At 69.6% G+C, this 16,832-nt stretch overlaps 4 protein-coding genes across 4 annotated transcripts; 2 read left to right on the top strand and 2 right to left on the bottom strand.

Annotated features, from left to right (window-relative positions):
* Nucleotides 1–440: 440 nt before the first annotated feature.
* On the top strand, nucleotides 441–7,040 carry CHLNCDRAFT_56537 (hypothetical protein; the record flags this gene model as incomplete). The annotated part of the gene is made up of 17 exons (XM_005852106.1): nucleotides 441–578; nucleotides 711–890; nucleotides 1,124–1,227; nucleotides 1,376–1,494; nucleotides 1,649–2,076; nucleotides 2,278–2,571; nucleotides 2,739–2,903; nucleotides 3,049–3,169; nucleotides 3,313–3,403; nucleotides 3,524–3,891; nucleotides 4,020–4,096; nucleotides 4,251–4,309; nucleotides 4,461–4,569; nucleotides 4,703–4,756; nucleotides 4,989–5,160; nucleotides 5,352–5,644; nucleotides 5,818–7,040. 17 exons carry the CDS (start codon nucleotides 441–443, stop codon nucleotides 6,931–6,933), a joined length of 3,888 nt encoding a protein of 1,295 aa, XP_005852168.1. The 3' UTR covers nucleotides 6,934–7,040.
* A 31-nt stretch (nucleotides 7,041–7,071) lies between these two features.
* On the bottom strand, nucleotides 7,072–9,921 carry CHLNCDRAFT_133347 (hypothetical protein; the record flags this gene model as incomplete). Its single annotated transcript, XM_005851781.1, has 7 exons — nucleotides 7,072–7,690; nucleotides 7,867–7,906; nucleotides 8,073–8,179; nucleotides 8,325–8,528; nucleotides 8,675–8,865; nucleotides 9,067–9,228; nucleotides 9,376–9,921. The coding sequence occupies 7 exons, from the start codon at nucleotides 9,919–9,921 to the stop codon at nucleotides 7,072–7,074; spliced, it is 1,869 nt and encodes a 622-aa protein (XP_005851843.1).
* Nucleotides 9,922–10,465: 544 nt separating this feature from the next.
* On the bottom strand, nucleotides 10,466–12,030 carry CHLNCDRAFT_49552 (hypothetical protein; the record flags this gene model as incomplete). Its single annotated transcript, XM_005851780.1, has 3 exons — nucleotides 10,466–11,011; nucleotides 11,252–11,396; nucleotides 11,540–12,030. The coding sequence occupies 3 exons, from the start codon at nucleotides 12,028–12,030 to the stop codon at nucleotides 10,466–10,468; spliced, it is 1,182 nt and encodes a 393-aa protein (XP_005851842.1).
* Nucleotides 12,031–12,542: 512 nt separating this feature from the next.
* CHLNCDRAFT_18676 (hypothetical protein) lies at nucleotides 12,543–13,853 on the top strand (the record flags this gene model as incomplete). The annotated part of the gene is made up of 4 exons (XM_005852105.1): nucleotides 12,543–12,761; nucleotides 12,936–13,114; nucleotides 13,416–13,523; nucleotides 13,652–13,853. The coding sequence occupies 4 exons, from the start codon at nucleotides 12,543–12,545 to the stop codon at nucleotides 13,851–13,853; spliced, it is 708 nt and encodes a 235-aa protein (XP_005852167.1).
* Between the last annotated feature and the right edge of the window lie 2,979 nt (nucleotides 13,854–16,832).

Genomic DNA, 16,832 nt, shown 5'->3' with positions numbered 1-16,832 from the left:
AGTGCAGGGGCCTGTGGACATCCGGCCGCGTTGACGGCCAAGTGACAGGGAGCGACGGGACTCGCTCGTGCCGCCGGCCAGCCTGGCTACCCGCTGCTGAATGTCCCTACTCCCCTAATTCAATGAGGACACAACGAGAACACGCTGGTATGAGAGGGGATGTGCTATGCTGACAAGATGCTCCTGTGCACCTGCTCCCGCAGTGCTCCGTTGGCGTCGCCCGCCGCCAGCTCACCGGCCGCCACGGGGCAGGAGCCCACGTAACCCACGTAAGAGCTGCAGCTGCAAACAGAACATGAGCATCTGATCCTGGTGTCTTGGCAGAAGCGGAGGCCACGGACAGGAAGGCGCGCGTTATGTTGCTTTGCCGGCTCCCTGAGCTCTCGCGGGCCGCCCTCGCTGGCTACTTCGAGTGAAACAGCCGCTGTCAAGCCGTCGGGATGGCCAGCAGCGATCTGGAGCAGCGATGGCCGGTGTGGCCGCCCAACGAGGAGGGGAAGGAGCTGCTGGACGTTGTCCTGGACTGTTCCGTCGACTCTGCTTTCCTCATGCTGTATGGAGGCCTCACGGAGCTCAGGGTAGGCGCCGCCGAGGCCACCAGCTTGGCCGCGGCGGCGGCACTTGCATTGCCGCCCGCTCTGCAACTTGCTGGCCTCTCGCCTGCCTGTCTTCCACCGCCGTTGCCCACTTGGCCTTTTCTCGACTTGCAGAAAGCTTTCAACGAGATAGCCAGCAACAAGGAGTACAGCACCACGGCGTGGATGGATAGCGCAGAGGCGGTGCAGGCGGCGGCGGTGGGGCCCACCCCGCCGCCGCTGCGCGACACGGCTGGCCTGAAGGCCGGCATGCTGCGCCGCGCCTCCTACTCAGGAACAATGATGGGATCCAAGGTGGGGCATGGAGGCTGGGCCAAACACTTGCAGTTGTCGCGGGCAGCGGCACTCCGCCGTCATTGATCAAGGGAATCGTTTATTCCCTGCCAGACGCATCTCTGCGCCTCACGTTGGCATTGGGGCAGCGAGCGGGCCCACCCGCACGTGCGCGCTTGGCCATCCTCCAATCTTTTGCTCAAGCCTGCTTGCTTTGCCGGCGGCCCCCTGCTGCCCCCGCTCGCTGCCTGCAGTACCGCAATGAGGAGCTGTACCGCCTGCAGGAGATCAGCCCCGGCACCAGTTACCGCATCCTCACCACCGTGCTCACCACCGCCATGCACGGCGAGAAGTTCAGGTGAGGCGGCGCCGCCCTGGCCTGCCCACACACCCGCGCAAGCTGCCACGCTTGCAGCGCCGCCTTGCCGTGGCATGCATGCACCGACGTGCCACCGGCCGCATGCTTGCCCGCCCATCCCCCGTCCTCCACCTGCGTCCTGGCGCAGGCCGGTGGTGCTGAGCAGCCTGACTGCGCTGCCCGAGGGGCGCACCCAATACAAGATCCGGTCTGTGGTGCGCTTCATCACCAAGCCCAATGGATTCATCAAGGCCATGATTGACAAGGGTGGGTGCGGTGGGGGTGCCCAGCCGCGGTTTCCCGCCAAGGCAGTGGCCACGCTGCTGCTGCTGGCTAGGCAGGCTGCGGTCCTTGTCAAAATAGGTAGCGACTGGTGGCCGCACTGGTGCTCCATGCCACCCCCGGCTCCCTGCCGCGGCAGGCGCTCGGGATGGGCAGCGCAAGAACTTCGAGGCGCTGCGGCAGGTGCTGGAGCAGTACACCACGGTGACGGAGGCGGCAGAGGCGCTGGGCGCGGCGGTGGCGGCGGCCGCGGCGCCAGAGGCGCCCGTGGCGGCGCCCGCCGCGGGCGAGGCCCCCGCCGCGGCGGCGGCGGGGCTGCTGGAGGCGGTGGCGGGGCCGGCGGCGTGTCGGCACCTGGCGCCCTGGGCCGTCTTGCTGCACGCGCGGCTGGCGGCGGCGGCTCCTGTGCTGGGGGATGTCGTGGAGGCGCGGGTTCTGCTGGGGAGCCTGGCCGCGCTGTGCCTGCTGACCGCGCTGCGCCTGGTGGTGGACATGCTGCTCTTCATCCACCACGCCTCCGCGCACCCCAAGGACACCATCGGCCTGCTCACCCACTACCTGTTCAAGGTGAGCTGGTGGTGGGGTGCATGTGGGTGGGTGCTGGTGCTGGCACTGTGGGGCCCTGGGCAACGGCGGTACTCTTGCACCCCCACAGGGGCCGCGTGTCCACTGCTTAAACGAGTACCTCTTTACAGTCTGGGGAAGCCCCGCCGCCTGCACCGCCCCACTGCCAGCGCTGCTGCTGCTGGCGTCCGCGCTTGGCTGCAGGTGGTGGATGTGCCGGACAGCATGCAGGAGGTGCTCCTCTCCTGCCTCATCTTCTACACAGTGCGCCTGCTGGTCAACCGGCTGGCAGAGATGCTGCCGGCGCCGCCCGCAGCCCGCCGCCCGCCGCCCCGCGCGCCGCGCACACTCAGCAGCGCCAACGGCGACGCGGGCTCCGGCGCGCTGGGCGGCGCCGCCGGCAGCCCCAGGTCGCTGCTGGGCGGGCTGAGGAGCGAGGAGGTGGAGGCGGAGGGGATCAAGTATGAGGGGTATGCCGAGGCCATTGCTGCGGCGCAGGTGAGGGGCAAGTGCTGGGGCTGTGGTGCGCTGCAGGCAGGCCCCGCAGCGGCGGCGCCGTATGTATGGCTCGTGGCCAGCGACAGCATGGCTCTGCGCAGGCACCCTCCAGGCAGCCATCCGCCGTGCTGGCCGTCGCCGCCAAGCCGTGCCTGCTTGCCGCGCAGGCGAGGAGCCCCAGCGCGTCGGGCGCAGCCACCCCCGAGCGTGTCAGCATGGCGGGGGCTGTGGGCAGTGCCGCGGCCGTCGGCGCGGCGGTCGGGGCGGCAGGCACAGCAGGCGGCAGGCAGCAGGGCGGTTCCTTCATGAAGGGCTTCACAAAGTCCATCTCGGTGAGGCAGGGGGGCAGGGGGGCAGGATGGCAGGGCGCCTCGGGGGGGGTGCAGCAGCCGAACAGCCTCTCTGGTCGAGCAGCCGGCGGCCGGCTCGGACAGAGGTTTCCACACACCTGCGGCCGTGTGCGTTGCGGTGCTACAGGGCGCCTTCACCCCGAGTCGCACCAAGAAGGTCATCATGGCGCCAGAGGAGCGGGTGTCGGCTGCCGCGGCCATAGCGGGCGCGGCGGCAGCGGCTGGGGCCGTCGCGGCAGCGGCGTCGGGTGAGCACCCCTCTATCGTCGCCACAGCCGGCACCAACAAGCTTGCGTCCTCATCTGAGCTGGCCATGTGCCTGCTCTCATCGGAAGCATCACAGACCCCCTTGCCCGCAATCCACCCTGCTGCGCCACCGGCTGTCGTGCAGGCGCTGCGAGCGGCGCCGCGTCGCCCGCAGCTGGGGCGGCGGCGCTGGCGGGAGGCATGGCGGCACCCGGCAGCGTGGCCAGCCGCCTCAGGTGACCCTGCCCTGCCGCTGCCGCCTCCAGCTGCCGGAGTCGGCGGCTGCATTAATGGGTGCGAGTTAGTTTCAACCAGCGTTCATTTTGTGCAATTGCGCCACCCCTTGATGAGTGCAGCGCCCTGAGGGAGGTCGAGGCAGACAGCGGCCTGGCGGCGGCGCACGGCGCGGCGGGCGCAGGCGGCAGCAGCGCCCCGGGCTCGCCGCCCTCTGTGGGCGCCATCTCGCCCTCCGCCACCTCCCCCACAGCGCAGTCGGCGCTGGCAGTGCCCCGCAGCCTGTCAGAGTCGGCCGCGGCCATAGGCAGCGTGCTGCCCGCGGGGCTGCCAGCGGCCCTGGCAGGCTCGGCTTCATCGCAGCGCGGCATGCTGCCAGGCGACCTGCCGCCCGGCTCCGCCCTGTCGCCGCAGCGCAGCCTGTCGCCGGCGCGGGCTGGCGGCGGCATGGCACACAGCAGGTCGCAGGGAGGGCTGGCGGAGCAGTCGGGTGGGTGGGGTGCTGCCGCTTGCTGTGGCCCGCGATTCGTGCCGTACGCATCCATCCTGCCGCACACGTGACGGAGCTGCCGCTCATCCGCCGCCGCTGCCCCCCGCTGCCTGCCGTGCTCCCTGCAGGCTCCTCTGTGACCGCATTTGCCAAGAAGCTGCGGGGAGTGCTGTCCCCTACCGGCCAGCCCGGCTCGCCTGGGGAGGTGAGATGATGGCGGGGCAGGCCCCTGCGGGCACGCGCGGCTGTCTTCTGCCACGCCTGCGCTGCACCAATGCCCGCTGCCCGCTTCAACCTGCTGCCCGTCCGTTCGGCAACGCCACCGACCAGCCGAGCGCTGCGCCCTCGCCTCTGTGCAGCGCAAGAGCATGGATGGAGGCAGCGAGCCCGCCGCCCTGTCGCCAGACCAGATGCTCAGGTGCCGCCTGCCCGCCGCCCCCGCCGAGCGCCACCCCGCTGATTCCTTTGTGCCTGGCCCTGTGCCGCGCCACGCTGCCTGCTGCCTGCCCCGAGCAGCCTGCTCTGAGCCACGCTCGGCGCGCTCCCGCCTGCCTGCCCCCCACCTGCAGCCCCACCGCGGCACAGCGCGACTTCCGCCCCTCCATGCCCGCCCACCTTCCGCCGGAGCTGGCTGGGCAGGCGGTGATAGAGGAGGTGTTTGAGAACCAGCGCCTGCAGGTGGGAGGCCGGGCTGGGGCGCAGTACGGTACTACGGCGTCAGGCTGGGCTGGCTGGCCAGCACGGTACTGCTGCTGTGGCCGCCACCCTCGCTGTCCGGCATGCTCAGCCCTGTTTCCTGTTGCCCCTGCAGCCGTTCCGCGGCTGGGGGCACACCTGGCCGGGCCACTTCCTGCCCACAGACAAGGTGCGCCGCCGCGCACCCGCCCAGCATCCAGCAGCCGACCGCTGCACGCCGGCCTGCTGCAGCCTCCGCCTGGGCCGCCCTGGCTGCCCTCCAGTTGGCCGCACTCCACTCTGTCGGTGGCTTGCCCTGGGCAGGCTCAGGGCCCGCACACGCCACCGACGTCCACACCCGCAGCCACACAGCCTGCCAGCCTGGCTGCCACCCCCCACGTCGCCCCCGCCCGCCTGCGCAGGTCAACCACTGGTCCCGCCGCGAGCACGACAACTTCCCTGTCCTGGCGGGGCCCGACTTTGGGTCCATCGCGCCGCCGCTGCCCGAGGGCTGGCAGTGGTGCGAGGCCAAGTGGCACCTGGACCTGAGCGGCCAGATCATCGACGCCTGCGACCCAGACGGCTGGTCCTATGGTGCGCTGCCGCAGACCCGGGCCGCGGCAGCGCCTGGCGGCCGACACAGCGCTCCCGTGCCCTGATTGGCAGCTGATGCGCGGCTGGTGGAGCGTGGGGCCAGGCGCCAGGCAGATCTGGGCTTGAACCCCTCGCAGCCTGCGCTCACCCTGCCTCCCTCCGACTCCCTCGCCATCCCTGCCCTGCTGCAGGCCTGGACTTTGGCTACGTGCGGCACCCCTTCCAGCCCAACAGCGGCAAGAAGAAGATCTCGGACTTTGTGCGGCGCCGCCGCTGGATCCGCACGCGCGTCCCGCTGGAGCTGGCTGCGCAGCGCCGCACCACCACCATCTCCGAGGACAACACCAGCTGGGCCAAGGCGGTGGGGGGTGGCGAGGAGGCAGAGGGCATGGCGGGTGAGGGCGCCCAAGCAGCTGAGGACGGCGCCCAGGCGATTGAGGATGCGCGCGAGGTGCACGCAGTGGTGGAGAGCATGTTTGCCCAGGTGCGCTGCTGATGCTACCGGTGGTTGCTTGCTAGTGCTGCTTGAGTAGATGTGTGTGGCAGCTGCGGCTCTGCACCTCGCCTCTGCCTGCTGTGTTCTTGTGTTGCTGCCGCCTGTGTGGGGAGTTGGCAGCAACTCCCTGCTGCCCGTGCCGCTCCTTCTTGCCTGCGCAGGTGGTGGCGCGGAGCGAGGTGGAGGCCAGCATGCAGGAGGCGCTGTCGCAGCAGATTGGCAGCCGCAGCAGCAGCGGCAGCGGCAGCAACATCCGCAGCTTAGGGTCGCAGGGCTCGCAGGCGCAGGCGCAGCCTGCTGCCGGCCTGCAGGCGCCAGCCGCACAGCCTGCGGCGCACGAGCTGGAGCAGGAGAGGGAGAGGGAGCAGGCGGGTGAAGGAGCAGGAGCAGGGGGCGTCGAGGTGCAGTCAGCCCTGCCTGCAGCTGCCGCCGGCGCCGCTGCTGACGAGGCCGGCGAGCAGGCGGCGGCTGATGAGACGCAGCAGCTGGCCCGCCGCGGTTTTCACGAGGCTTCTGTCTCCTTCACCCTTCCAGCCAGCAGCCCGCCGCCGCCAGTGGAGCCGCGCTCAGCGGCAGCAGCGGCGGCGGCGGCTCTGGCCGCAAGCGGGCTCACGTTTAGCAGCGGTGCTGTCGGGGACGACTTGCTTGTGTCGCCCACAGAGCAGCTGCGCGGGTTTGAGCGCAGCAGCTCGCACGGCGTCCAGCAGGGCCTGGCACAGGCTGCGTGCGAGGCGGCAGAGGCAGCCGATGAGGTGCGGCAGCACCACAGCAGCAGCACGATGCAGCCAGGGCCTTTGGAGCGCCAGGAGGACGTGGGCAGCTTGGCGGCAGAGCTGAACCAGGCGGGCAGCACAGAGGAGGCCTCGCTGGCCGCATCGCCAGTAGATCAGCCGCCCGCCCCGACAGGCGCAGGAGCAGGGCACGGCGCCAGCGGTGGCGATCTGGTGGCACCCCTCGATGATGGGGAGCTGGCAGCAGGTGGCGATGAGGGCGCTGAGGGGGCAGAGGGTGGCGCCACAGCGCGAGCTGTGGGCGAGCCTGCCGAGCTTGCTGAGGAGCACAGCGGGGTCGAGGGTGCGCCTGCAGAGGTCAGGTCACGGCAGTCGGCAGGGCAGCCAGCTGAGGGTGTGGGGGATGCTGCAGCAAAGCCGGCACTCACACAAGTCCAGGCAGAGGCAGAGGAGCACCTGGATGGATCGGCGTCAGAGCTGTCAAATGGCGAGGAGAGCGCCGCCAGGCCGGCCTCTGATGCGCTGCATCTGGTGGCCCACCGCTGAATGATGATCGCCACTTCAAATCTTGGCAGCATGCCCCCGTATGCCCTGTACATTGCTCTCCTCTTACTGTTTTTTGAGTGCATGCACATGAAACGAGATGGAAACAGTAGGCCAGTGAAGGCGAATTAGAAGGTTGGATCAGTCATGAAGCCGCTGCTGGTGCGACAGCAGCAGCCGCCGGAGCCGTCGCGCTGGCTTATTTTCCGCTGCCTGCTGCTCCTCCTTTGGCGTGCCTCCTTCCCCCTCCTGCTGCTCTCCTTCCTGCTGCGCTTGCTCCTTTTCTCCATCTTGTGCTGGCTGCTCCGGCTCCCGCTGCTCTCCTCCTTCCGCTGGCTGCTCCGCCTCAGGCTGCTGCTCTTCTCCTTCTGCCGGCTGCTTCTCCTCTGCCTGCTGCTGTTCCCCTTCCGCTGCCTTCTTGGCCTCAGGCTGCTGCTCTTCTCCTTCCGCTGGCTGCTCCGCCTCAGGCTGCTGCTCCTCCTCGCCTTTGCCCGAGGCTTCCGCTGCTCCAGTGGCAGCAGCCTCGCCGCCGCCTGGTGCACCTGCCACCGTGCCGTTGCCCGCACCACCGATCGGGCCACGGAACAGCTGCAGGTATCGATCGATGAGCGCCTGCCAGTACTTCCACTGCGCCTCCTCCGTCAGGTGCGCCGCCGCAAAGGCCTGGCCGTTGGCGCTGATGCGCTGCGCCGTCAGCTGGTTCTGCGGGCTGGCGTTGAGCGCACGCACTATGTCCACCAGGTCGGTCTCGCTGGTCACCCTGCAGGCCAGGGCAGGGCAGGCGCGGGGGCCGGGGATGGCTGGGTGGGTGGCGGTGGCGATGATGGGGTGGGAGGGCAAGGCATTGGCAGGGTCCCGAAAGGTAGCCGGCGTGAGGTGGCGTGCTGGCCGTGGCGGAATTGGAAGGCGAGGAGTATGGGAGTGGCGACGGCGCACCAGTAATGCATGTAGTGGACGCACGGGTGTATTGCGTGGTCTGCAGAAGCACACACACAGAGGGGAACCAGTCAGGTCGGCCAGAGTGCAGGCGGCCATGTCTGCAATGCAATTACGGGACCCCCTCCATGCCAGCAGGAGGCAAGACAAGGCCGGTGCGCTGTGCCGGCCGGCCCTTCAGGCAGCGCTGGCGGCCTGCTGCTCACAGTAGTATTCCACGCGCGGCGATGCCTGCTTGATCACCAGGCTGTTCTTCATCAGAACCGTGGCCAGGCGCCAGGCCGCCGTGCTGCCGTCGGCGCTCACCAGGTACCTGCTTGGGACGGGCGGGCGGCAGGTCAAGGCAGACATGGGCGTCTTTGCTTGGTTCAAGCAGCAGGCGGTGCACAGCATGCGGCGCGGCCCACCCTCAGGATAAGAGAGAGCTGTTTGAGAGAGATCACACCAGGGCAGCTCACCGGTACCAGGCCTGCTCCTCGTGGGACACGTGTGGGCCAGGCACGAACATGGGGCCGCCGTACTGAGTCACATTCTCTGTGAGTGTGATGTTGAGCAGGTCGGGATGGTCCCACGACAGCTGGGCGATGGCCCAGCGGGAGCAGTTTTTGGATGCGGCAACCGCGGTGCCGTTGAGTGGGACCCAGCTGCAGATTGGCGAGCCCCTGCACGCAGCGGCAGCAGGCAGGCAGCAGCCGGGGAGTGAGCAGGCGCGCAATCCCGGGGCCCCAGCGCATGGCGAGCGCAGAAACGCAGGCGGGTGCGTGCCTGGCCAGCGCGGGCTGGCAGCCGCGGGCGGCGGCGGCGGCACGAGGGGCGTGGGGGCGTGCCCGGGCGCCGTGCCTCCTCTTCTCGCCTGAAGAATGCCTTGGGCTGCTTCTGCTCCCAGGGCACAAAGTGGGGGTCCAAGCCTGCCGGCTTGAAGTGCGGCATGAGCACATCCAGGTCTCGGTAATCCTTGAAGATGCTGAACACGGGGGCGGCGCAGGAGCTGGCCCCACCCTGCGCGCACCAGCGGGCCCGGCAGCCGACCAGCCATGAGCGCGAGGTGCCGGGCAGGAGGGCAGCGGCGGAGGGGGCGCGGCCCTGGCTGGGGGGACGGGATATCATGCATGCCTGCATACGCCCAGCTCCGCGCCGCCATCGACGGGCCCCTGCCTGCCAGTCCCCGACAGCCCCCCAGCCACGCGCCTGGTCGCACACGGATTGATCCATGACGTTGAGCAGCAGCGGCACGCCTTCTGGGATGCGCAGCACGCCCGCCGCCAGCCCCTTGTCCACCCCCTTTTTGACGTGGAACACCGCCTGGTTGCAGCCTGGGCACACGTCCTGCTGCCGCGGGAAGATCAGCTGCTTGTCGCGCACCTGCAGGCGGCGGCGGCAACGAACATCGTGTGGGGGCCAGGTAGGCGGGGCAGCCGGGGCGCAGCACGTGACGCAGCCCCCTTCCCCTTCCCAGGCCAAATGCCCCAGCACAGCTGGCCGCCCCCGCGGGCGGGCGGGCGGCCGCACCTCCACCACCATGTGGATGTCTGCCCGCAGCTTGTCGGCACCCATGTATTCGGCAGTGGCCTCCAGGTCCTCCTGGGTGAACCCCTTGTCCCAGGGCCTGAAGGCGGCGGCCGCGTTGGGGTACAGCGCCTCGGTGGATGCCGCCAGCGCGTCCGCCACCAGCGGCACGGCGCCGGGCCCACCGCACAGCAGCGGCACGCCGCTCGGGTGCGCCGCCGCGGCTGCGGGGTCGGCGCCGCGCGCTGCCGCCGCCACCTTCGCCTCGTCGCCCGGCTCCTCGGGCGCATCCTGCGGCGGCTCTGGTAAGGGCCGGTCGGCCTGCGCTGGCACGCTGCCGTTGGCCTTGTCGCAGGCGGGGCAGGTAGGACAGTTGACGGCGGTGGCGGAGGAGGCAGAGGTGGCGGTGGCGGCCGCGACCGACGCCGTGACGCTGGCAAAGCCGCCCAGCGCTAACAGGCCCGCCGCTGTGCCTACCAGCACCAGCACCAGGGTGAGGACAGCAAGCCTGCTGCCTCCGTGCGCTCCCAAGCTTTTCAGGCGTGCCATCCCGCGCAGGACGCTGGTCGCGGGCTGGCTGGACTGGCGCGGATGATGAGATGTCGTCAGCAGGGTCCGATTAGCGAGGCGAGCCCGCCGGGCAAGGAAACCCCCCCTTGCCCCAGCAGCACTGTTGCCCCAGAGTCAAAGGACGCGACAACCGCCCAACCACAACGAGTCGATCGCGCACAAGAGAGAGAATGCTGGCCGCTGGCTTGCATGATGAGCCTGGCATGTGCGCCGTGCCGCTGCTGGCGGCGGCATACTTCCATGCCGCTGGCATTCCTCTTACATTGTCACAACAGGAGGGAGGGCTTGAGCTCTAACGAATAGCCTATAATGAACTCAAATGACGCTAAGGAGTGGACCCATGCCCTGGGGGGGGCTGCGCGGTCAATCAAGGGGCCTGCGCGGTCGATCAAGGGCAACTGGTGTGGTGGTACAGAGCGATCCACGGAAACAGCAGAAAACAGATGTGGCAACCAACAACTGACATTTTATAGGGGGGCGAGGTTTCAGATGACAGGGCCGGGAGCGTGGGCTCCTGCTCCTATCAGGCTGCCACGCCCCTGTGGTTGAGCCAGGGCTGCAGCTCTGGGCCCACCCCCGCCTCGGTGGCAGCGCCCAGCAGCAGGCTGCCGGGTGCGGAGCAGGCCCTGATCAGGCTGCCCTGCTGCTTCAGCTGTACCACCGCGGGGTGCTGCTGCGGGCCAGCCGACGCCTGCTGCTGGCGCCGGCCGTGCGGCAGGCAGGCCCCCGCGGCCGACGGCGACGGATGCAGCAGGTGCTGGTCCGCTGCCGAGCCGCCAGCCAGCGCCTCTCGCAGCTCACGCCGCAGCTCAGCAGACGTGGGCAGGGCGCGCGCCGGGGGCTCGGCCGCTGCCACCGCAGCGGCGGCATCGGGGTGGTCCGGCCAGAGCGGCGGCAGCAGCTGCGTGGGTGAGCCGGGCGCGGCCTCCATGAGGAGCAGCTCACGCTCCAAGGCGGCGGCACGCCTGGCCGGCGGCGGCGTGCAGGCGCCGGAGGCGGCGCCGGCGCCGGCCGCGGCCGCGGCCTCCGCCGCCGCAGTGCTGGCTGCTGCCAGGCTGGCAAGCTTCTCCTGCGGGCAAGCACAGGTGCGCCGGGAGCGGGGGAGTGAGGGGAGCGAGGGGATGGGGGTGGCGGCAGGGACATGGGTGCCGCAAATTCAGCGGAGGCTAGGTTGGGTTGAAGGGCGGGCGCGGCTCCCCAGACCGAGCACCCTCCAGCAGATGTGTGCGGCCTGCCCAACTGGCTTCCCACCCCCAGCACCCCGCGTGAGAAAAGCCACTACCCTCCCACCCAGCCTCGGCCGCCTCACCCTGAGCTGGCGGTTCTCTGCGCGGGCGTGCAGCGCCTTGGTTGCCACCTCCTCCACACACTTGAGCAGCACAAAGTTGTTGGAGCGCAGGCGCCCTGCCTCTGCCTGCAGCCCCGCGATGCGCTCCATCTTGCGCTCGCGGGACCTGCGGGCGCGGCACGGCACGGCACGGCGTGAGCACGGCACAGCATGGAACGGCGTGGCGCGGAGCGGCGCAGCGCCGGCGCAGTTGTGAGCAGCGAGGGCTGCTGACAGGCAAGCGCGCTGGGCGCCGGCGCCGTGCCCCACCTGCGCGCCGCCTCCCTGTTCCTGGCCCGCTTGATGGCGGCCTCCCGATCCCGCGCCGACAGCCCCGCCAGCTCCAGCTCCAGCTCCTGCTCCACATCCGCCGCCACGCCGCTCCCACCCGCCGTGCTGGGCCCGCCGTCGGCCGAGCTGCTGCGCTGCCGCTCGCTGCCGCCGCTGCGCCGGCGGCCGCTGCCCTGGCCCGACGCCCCATCCTCGCCCTCGCTGCCGCCCTCTTGCGAGTCGGAAGTGTACTGGCGGCCGCCGCCGCCGCCGCTGCCGCCGCGAAGCACGCCGGCCTCCACCGCCGCCAGCAGCTCCCGCTGCGTGTCTGCCAGCGTGCGGCGCAGCACGTGGGCCACCTCGTCATCCAGGGCATGCAGCTCGGCCACGCTGCAGGGGGTGGTCTCCAGGCGCAGCGCAGTCTGTGCCAGGCTCTCGAGCGACGGGGCCGACGCCGCGCGCCGCAGGCCGCTCTGATAGGGGGCCTCCATGCCGCTGCAGCCGCCCGCGATCACAATTCAATGCTGGGAGAGCGGTGCAGGTCCTGTGGAGGCGGGGGTGGGGCCACTTGCTCTCAAGCTTGAAAGTGATCGAGGGGTGCCCTGGGGGGGGAGCCGCCTGTGTTTGGTTGCTGGCACCTCCAAGCAACTGCAGTGGCCCGCCAGGGCTTCAAAGAGCTTGAAACGCTCGAACATGAATGCAGCGCCCGCCAGCGTGGCAAATTTGTTTCAGTCTGCTCCCAGAGCAGATGACTTGCTTAACGCGCGTTTGCACTTCAACACAAACCTATTGGTGCACCCTCAGCCGCCACTGGCTGGGCCACCCCCACATGTCCCCAGTTCTCTCTGCAGCAGCGCGTTTCAATCCCCAATCCAAGCTCGGGAATCGACTCCCGGATCTGCGTTGCGGGCGCTCCAGCACAGCGGGTGCTGCCCAGCCGCGACATCGGCGGCGGGCGACCAGCAGCAGCGGCGGAGGCGGCACCCGGCGGCAGCAGGCAGCGATGGATGAGAGCGTTGTGGAGCCCGCCATTCCTGCCGTGACCTCTGGTGCCTTTGAGCTTGATGACGACTTTGGAGGGCTGGCCTGCTCCCAAGGGCTCATGACCATCTGCGGGTTTGGCAGCCTGCTGAGCAAGACCTCCGCCCTGACCACCTTCCCCTCCCTGCAAAACTTCCGCACGGGCCTGCTGCGAGGGTGGCGCCGCGTCTTCACCCACCAGGTGCAGTCCGCCGGGGGGCGGGGCCGCCTGAGGGTGCCGCTGCGCCTTTGCCGATGCTGGCATCCCAGCTGCCTAAAGCATCCAAGTCGGTATCCCCGGTTGGCATCCCACCTGCCTCCACACAGCCACCCCTCCTCCCCGTCCACACCCACCACCCGCCGCCGCCTGCCGTAGTGCGACATCTTCTACGCGCGTGGCATTGCGCGGCCGGAGACGGGTGAGGTCAGCAGCCTGTCTGTGGAGGAGCACCCCGGGTCCGAGATTGTGGTGAGCCTGTTTGAGGTGGGGAGCGACCCCGCATCCATCGCCGCATTCATCGAGCGGGAGCACGAGTTCAGGTGGGTGGGCGTCTTGTGGGGATGGGTGGGGCAGGGGCAGGCGGGGGGCGGGCGAGCAGCGAGGTGGCTGCACCTGGCATCAGGGGCTGGGCCAGGGCGGGTACACCTGCCGGTTGTGCCTGCGCGATTGTTGCCAAGGCAGATAAGATTTGGAAGGCAGGCGTTTGGCAGCCCAGCCCACCCCAGGCAGCAGCCCAGTCCTGGAGGCGGGAGCACATCATGGGTCACCCCATCCTGCGACACCCCGCCCGCCCGCCTGCCACAGGTTCATGGCAGTGGAGCCGCTGCACCCGGACGGCAGCAGCATCGGGCGCAGGGCGGTGGTGTGCGCCCGGTGGGACGATGCGCAGTACAGGCGCAGGCGCTGCCCGCCCGACGAGTGGCAGCGGCGGTACGGCAGGCACGGCGTGCAGCAGATCTGGACGTGAGTGGGACGTGCTGTGCGGCGTGTGTGGGCTGCAGTGGGCGGCGGCCTCGTGGCTGGTGTGGCCGCCGCGGTGCGCTCCTGGCCGTGGCACCTGCCCACTGTGCGCCTGCCTCTCCTGCCCGCAGAGACAATGTGGTGCCCTGCCGCGTTTACCTCCGGCACTGCGTGCTGGCGGCGCAGCGGCTGGGCCCAGAGGCGCACGCCTCCTTCCTGGATGGCACCGTTCTGTCGGATAGAGCCACCACTATCCGCGAGCATCTGGCCGCCAACCCAGGCATCATGCATGAGCTGCCTCCGTCCAGCCTGATTGGGAGATACAGCGGGTGAACACAGCGGCGGCCTGGCTCGAGTGCCAGCATAGCCGGGCGTTCCGGCAGGCAACGCCCAGCTACCGCGGCGCCCAGCTACCGCGATCTGCACCGGCACCTGGCGGGCCCGGCGGGGGGGCCTTGGGGCACCCGCCTTGTCTGCTCCTTCAATGCCACTGGCATGAATCAGTCATGGATTCAGGCATTTGAAATTTCAGTCAGGTCAGGTCATGTAATCCCCCAGTCATCGTGGTGGCTCAGAAATGGAGGGCCCACAACGTCCCGGCTGGACCCAGGGGGGCCAGCACACCTGAGGCCAGTTCACGCGGCCTCCTGGCTCCGCCATACTTTGTCTCTTGCTCCACCTACCCGCCTGCGATTTTTGGTTGAAGAGAAGGGGCGCTGGGGGCGCAGTTCGACGAGCGGGCCGATCAATAGGCTGGCGCACCTCGTTCAGCACCGCTACCAATCCAGCTCGCCGGTGCGTGGGCCTGCCGGGGCGTGTCGATGCCGAATTACGAGCGGCAGCGCCAACAACGCCTTCTGGAACCCCCTGCTGGTGCAGAGCATCCCCTGACACGGCCGCCATGAGCTTGCACAGCCTCCTTGCTCCTCCCGATGCGCCCATTGCGGCCCCAAACACAGATGGAGGTCAGTGGGAGTGCGATGGGGCGACGCGGCTGCCCCTATTCTCCGGCAATTCAAACTTGCCATCCGACCTCGGTGGCGCGAGGAGGCGGTGTGGAGGCCCGTTGAATGCTTGATTGGGGCCCGGAAGGCCCCTGCAGCGCCAATTGGCCGCGACTGCGATTGCCGGGGCCCTACAGCTGCTGCACCAGGCTCCCGCCCAACCCAGTGGAGCATGCACGGGTGGAGCCGCGGGCTGCGGGAGCCCTCAATCGGGATCCCCACCGTGCTGGGATGCCCCAGCAGACCGCACAGCCTCCCGTCCTGGAGCAGCCAGCCGCACGATGTCAGGATGTGCAAGTCCCGACGGCCGCCTCAAATAACCCCGCCCCTCCCACTGCTGCTTGTGCCTGCAGGCATCAGCCCCAGCTGCTCCGTGTTTGTGGTTAGCAAGGTCGTCAACGCGAGCGGCGGCCGCACCGGCTGCTTCCTCTTCCGCGGCAGCCTCGTCACCCCGCCGCCCCGCGCCTCCACGCCGCTGCCCGGAGGCAGCGCCGCCGGCCTTAGCGCGCAGCGCGATGCACTCAGCGCCGGCTTCTGCGACGCCGTGGAGGAGGAGCAGGTCGACTTTGCGGAGTATGAGGGCCAGGAGCTGACACTCTACATGAGGTGTGCCGCCTGCGGCATTCTGTCTCCGCTCCGGCCCGCACCTCGGTGCACAGCTTTGCTGGCTCCCATCGGTGCACAGCTTTGCTGGCTCCCATCAGCGTGCAGCATGCCACGTTTGGTCAGCCAGGCAGCTTAGCCACCCGACCACTCAGCCTTGCCTCCCCGCCCTGCCCCGCACCCGGCCGTGCAGCTACGAGGAGGCGTCTCCCAAGATCAAGCAGCGCGGGGCGTCGGCGTCGGCCATCAGCCCCTGGCGTGCCATTCTGCGGGACCAGCAGGACGAGCTGGTGTACTGCCTCAGGGGCATGCCGCCGCGGCTGCACCTGGATGCCCACCTGCGCCTGGCCTGCTGGGGCCCCGCCATCGCAGTGCGCTTCCCTACCACAGGCAAGCCCAGCTCTGCGCATGGGCACCGGAGTTGCCGCCGCTGCGGCCACGCGTGCAGGGCTGCGCCTGCCACGTCAGCAGCGGGCTCCCGGTTTATAAACCAAACTGGCTGCCCACGCCTTCCGCATGGCAGACTTGCCTGGCAGCCGTGCCACACTCGCCTGCCAGCCCCGCCTGACATGCGCGCCTGCCGCCTCCTGCAGAGGACGCCCAGGCCTTTGCCTCCAGGCTGGAGCGCGTGGAGGTGGAGGCGCACTGCCTGGCGGGCTCGCCGCAGTGCGCCCTGCTGGCGGCGCGTGCCGTGGAGCAGGCCCTGGCGCGGGAGCCGGCCCCCAAGGCCGCCACCTCCAGCGCAGGCCCCGCCGCCTCCAGCGCTTGCCCGCCCTCGCCAGCGCTCGACGCCGACGTGCCTCGCTGCGCCGCGGGGACCAAGCGCAAGGCCGAGGCTCCCACCGCGCTGCTGACTCCAGTGATGAAGGTGGGCGGCCATCCCCCGGCTGGCCCGCCGCCGCTGGCCTGGCTGGCTGTGCGCGGCCCGACCCCTGGGTGCGGTGCGGGGGCGCCGGCTCTTGCGCTGAGCGCCTGCAGGCACGGATGGCGCCGTGGCTGATGCCTGCCTGCACCACCGCCCGCCTGCTTTCCCCTCGTGCCATGCAGCCCCGCATCAAGTCGATGCTCACGCCCACCTGCTCCTGCGACCTTGGGCCTCAGTGAGGGCCGCTTGAGACCACCACACACACAACAGTGCGAACCTGTGCGGCTGCTGCGCTGCGCTGCTCTGGGGGGCTGGCAGGGGCGCCATCGTGCGACATGGCAGTGTGTCGGCGCTGCCACGCTGCATGGGCATGCATGCGCAGGAGTGCACACGCTGCCTGCGCTGGGTGGCAGCCTGGCGGGGGCAGTGCTGCGGCAGCTTTGCTCTGGGGCTGCCTGCTGGCCACATCAAACCAACACCTCACCCCCTCTGCGCCCCTTCCCTGCCCCCTGCAGTCTTCTTTCATTGCCTTTTCTCCTGCTCCCCTGCTATTGAAGAGGCTCCTACCTCTCCTCCCAGAGTGCGTACCGGACGCGCGTTCAGGGTCTGCATGGACGTGGGGTGGGCAGCGCTCTGCGCTTTTCGTGCCCAGTTGCCCGATGCCACCGCCGCAGCCCTTGCGCACGCTCCGCACCTTTCATTGCAATTAGCACTGCTTCGCTCGGCTTTTCCCACTTCTTTAATGCGGGCCACCCGCCAACTCCTCTCCCATGCCCAGCTTGGCGCTGCCCGTTCTTTTCGCTCCCCCGTTCTCTGCCTCCCAGAATGGACGAACATTGT

This window comes from Chlorella variabilis, assembly GCF_000147415.1.
Source record: "Chlorella variabilis unplaced genomic scaffold CHLNCscaffold_1, whole genome shotgun sequence".
In the NCBI taxonomy this organism is placed as follows: Eukaryota; Viridiplantae; Chlorophyta; class Trebouxiophyceae; order Chlorellales; family Chlorellaceae; genus Chlorella; species Chlorella variabilis.
This window is presented reverse-complemented; position numbering and strand designations above follow the sequence as displayed.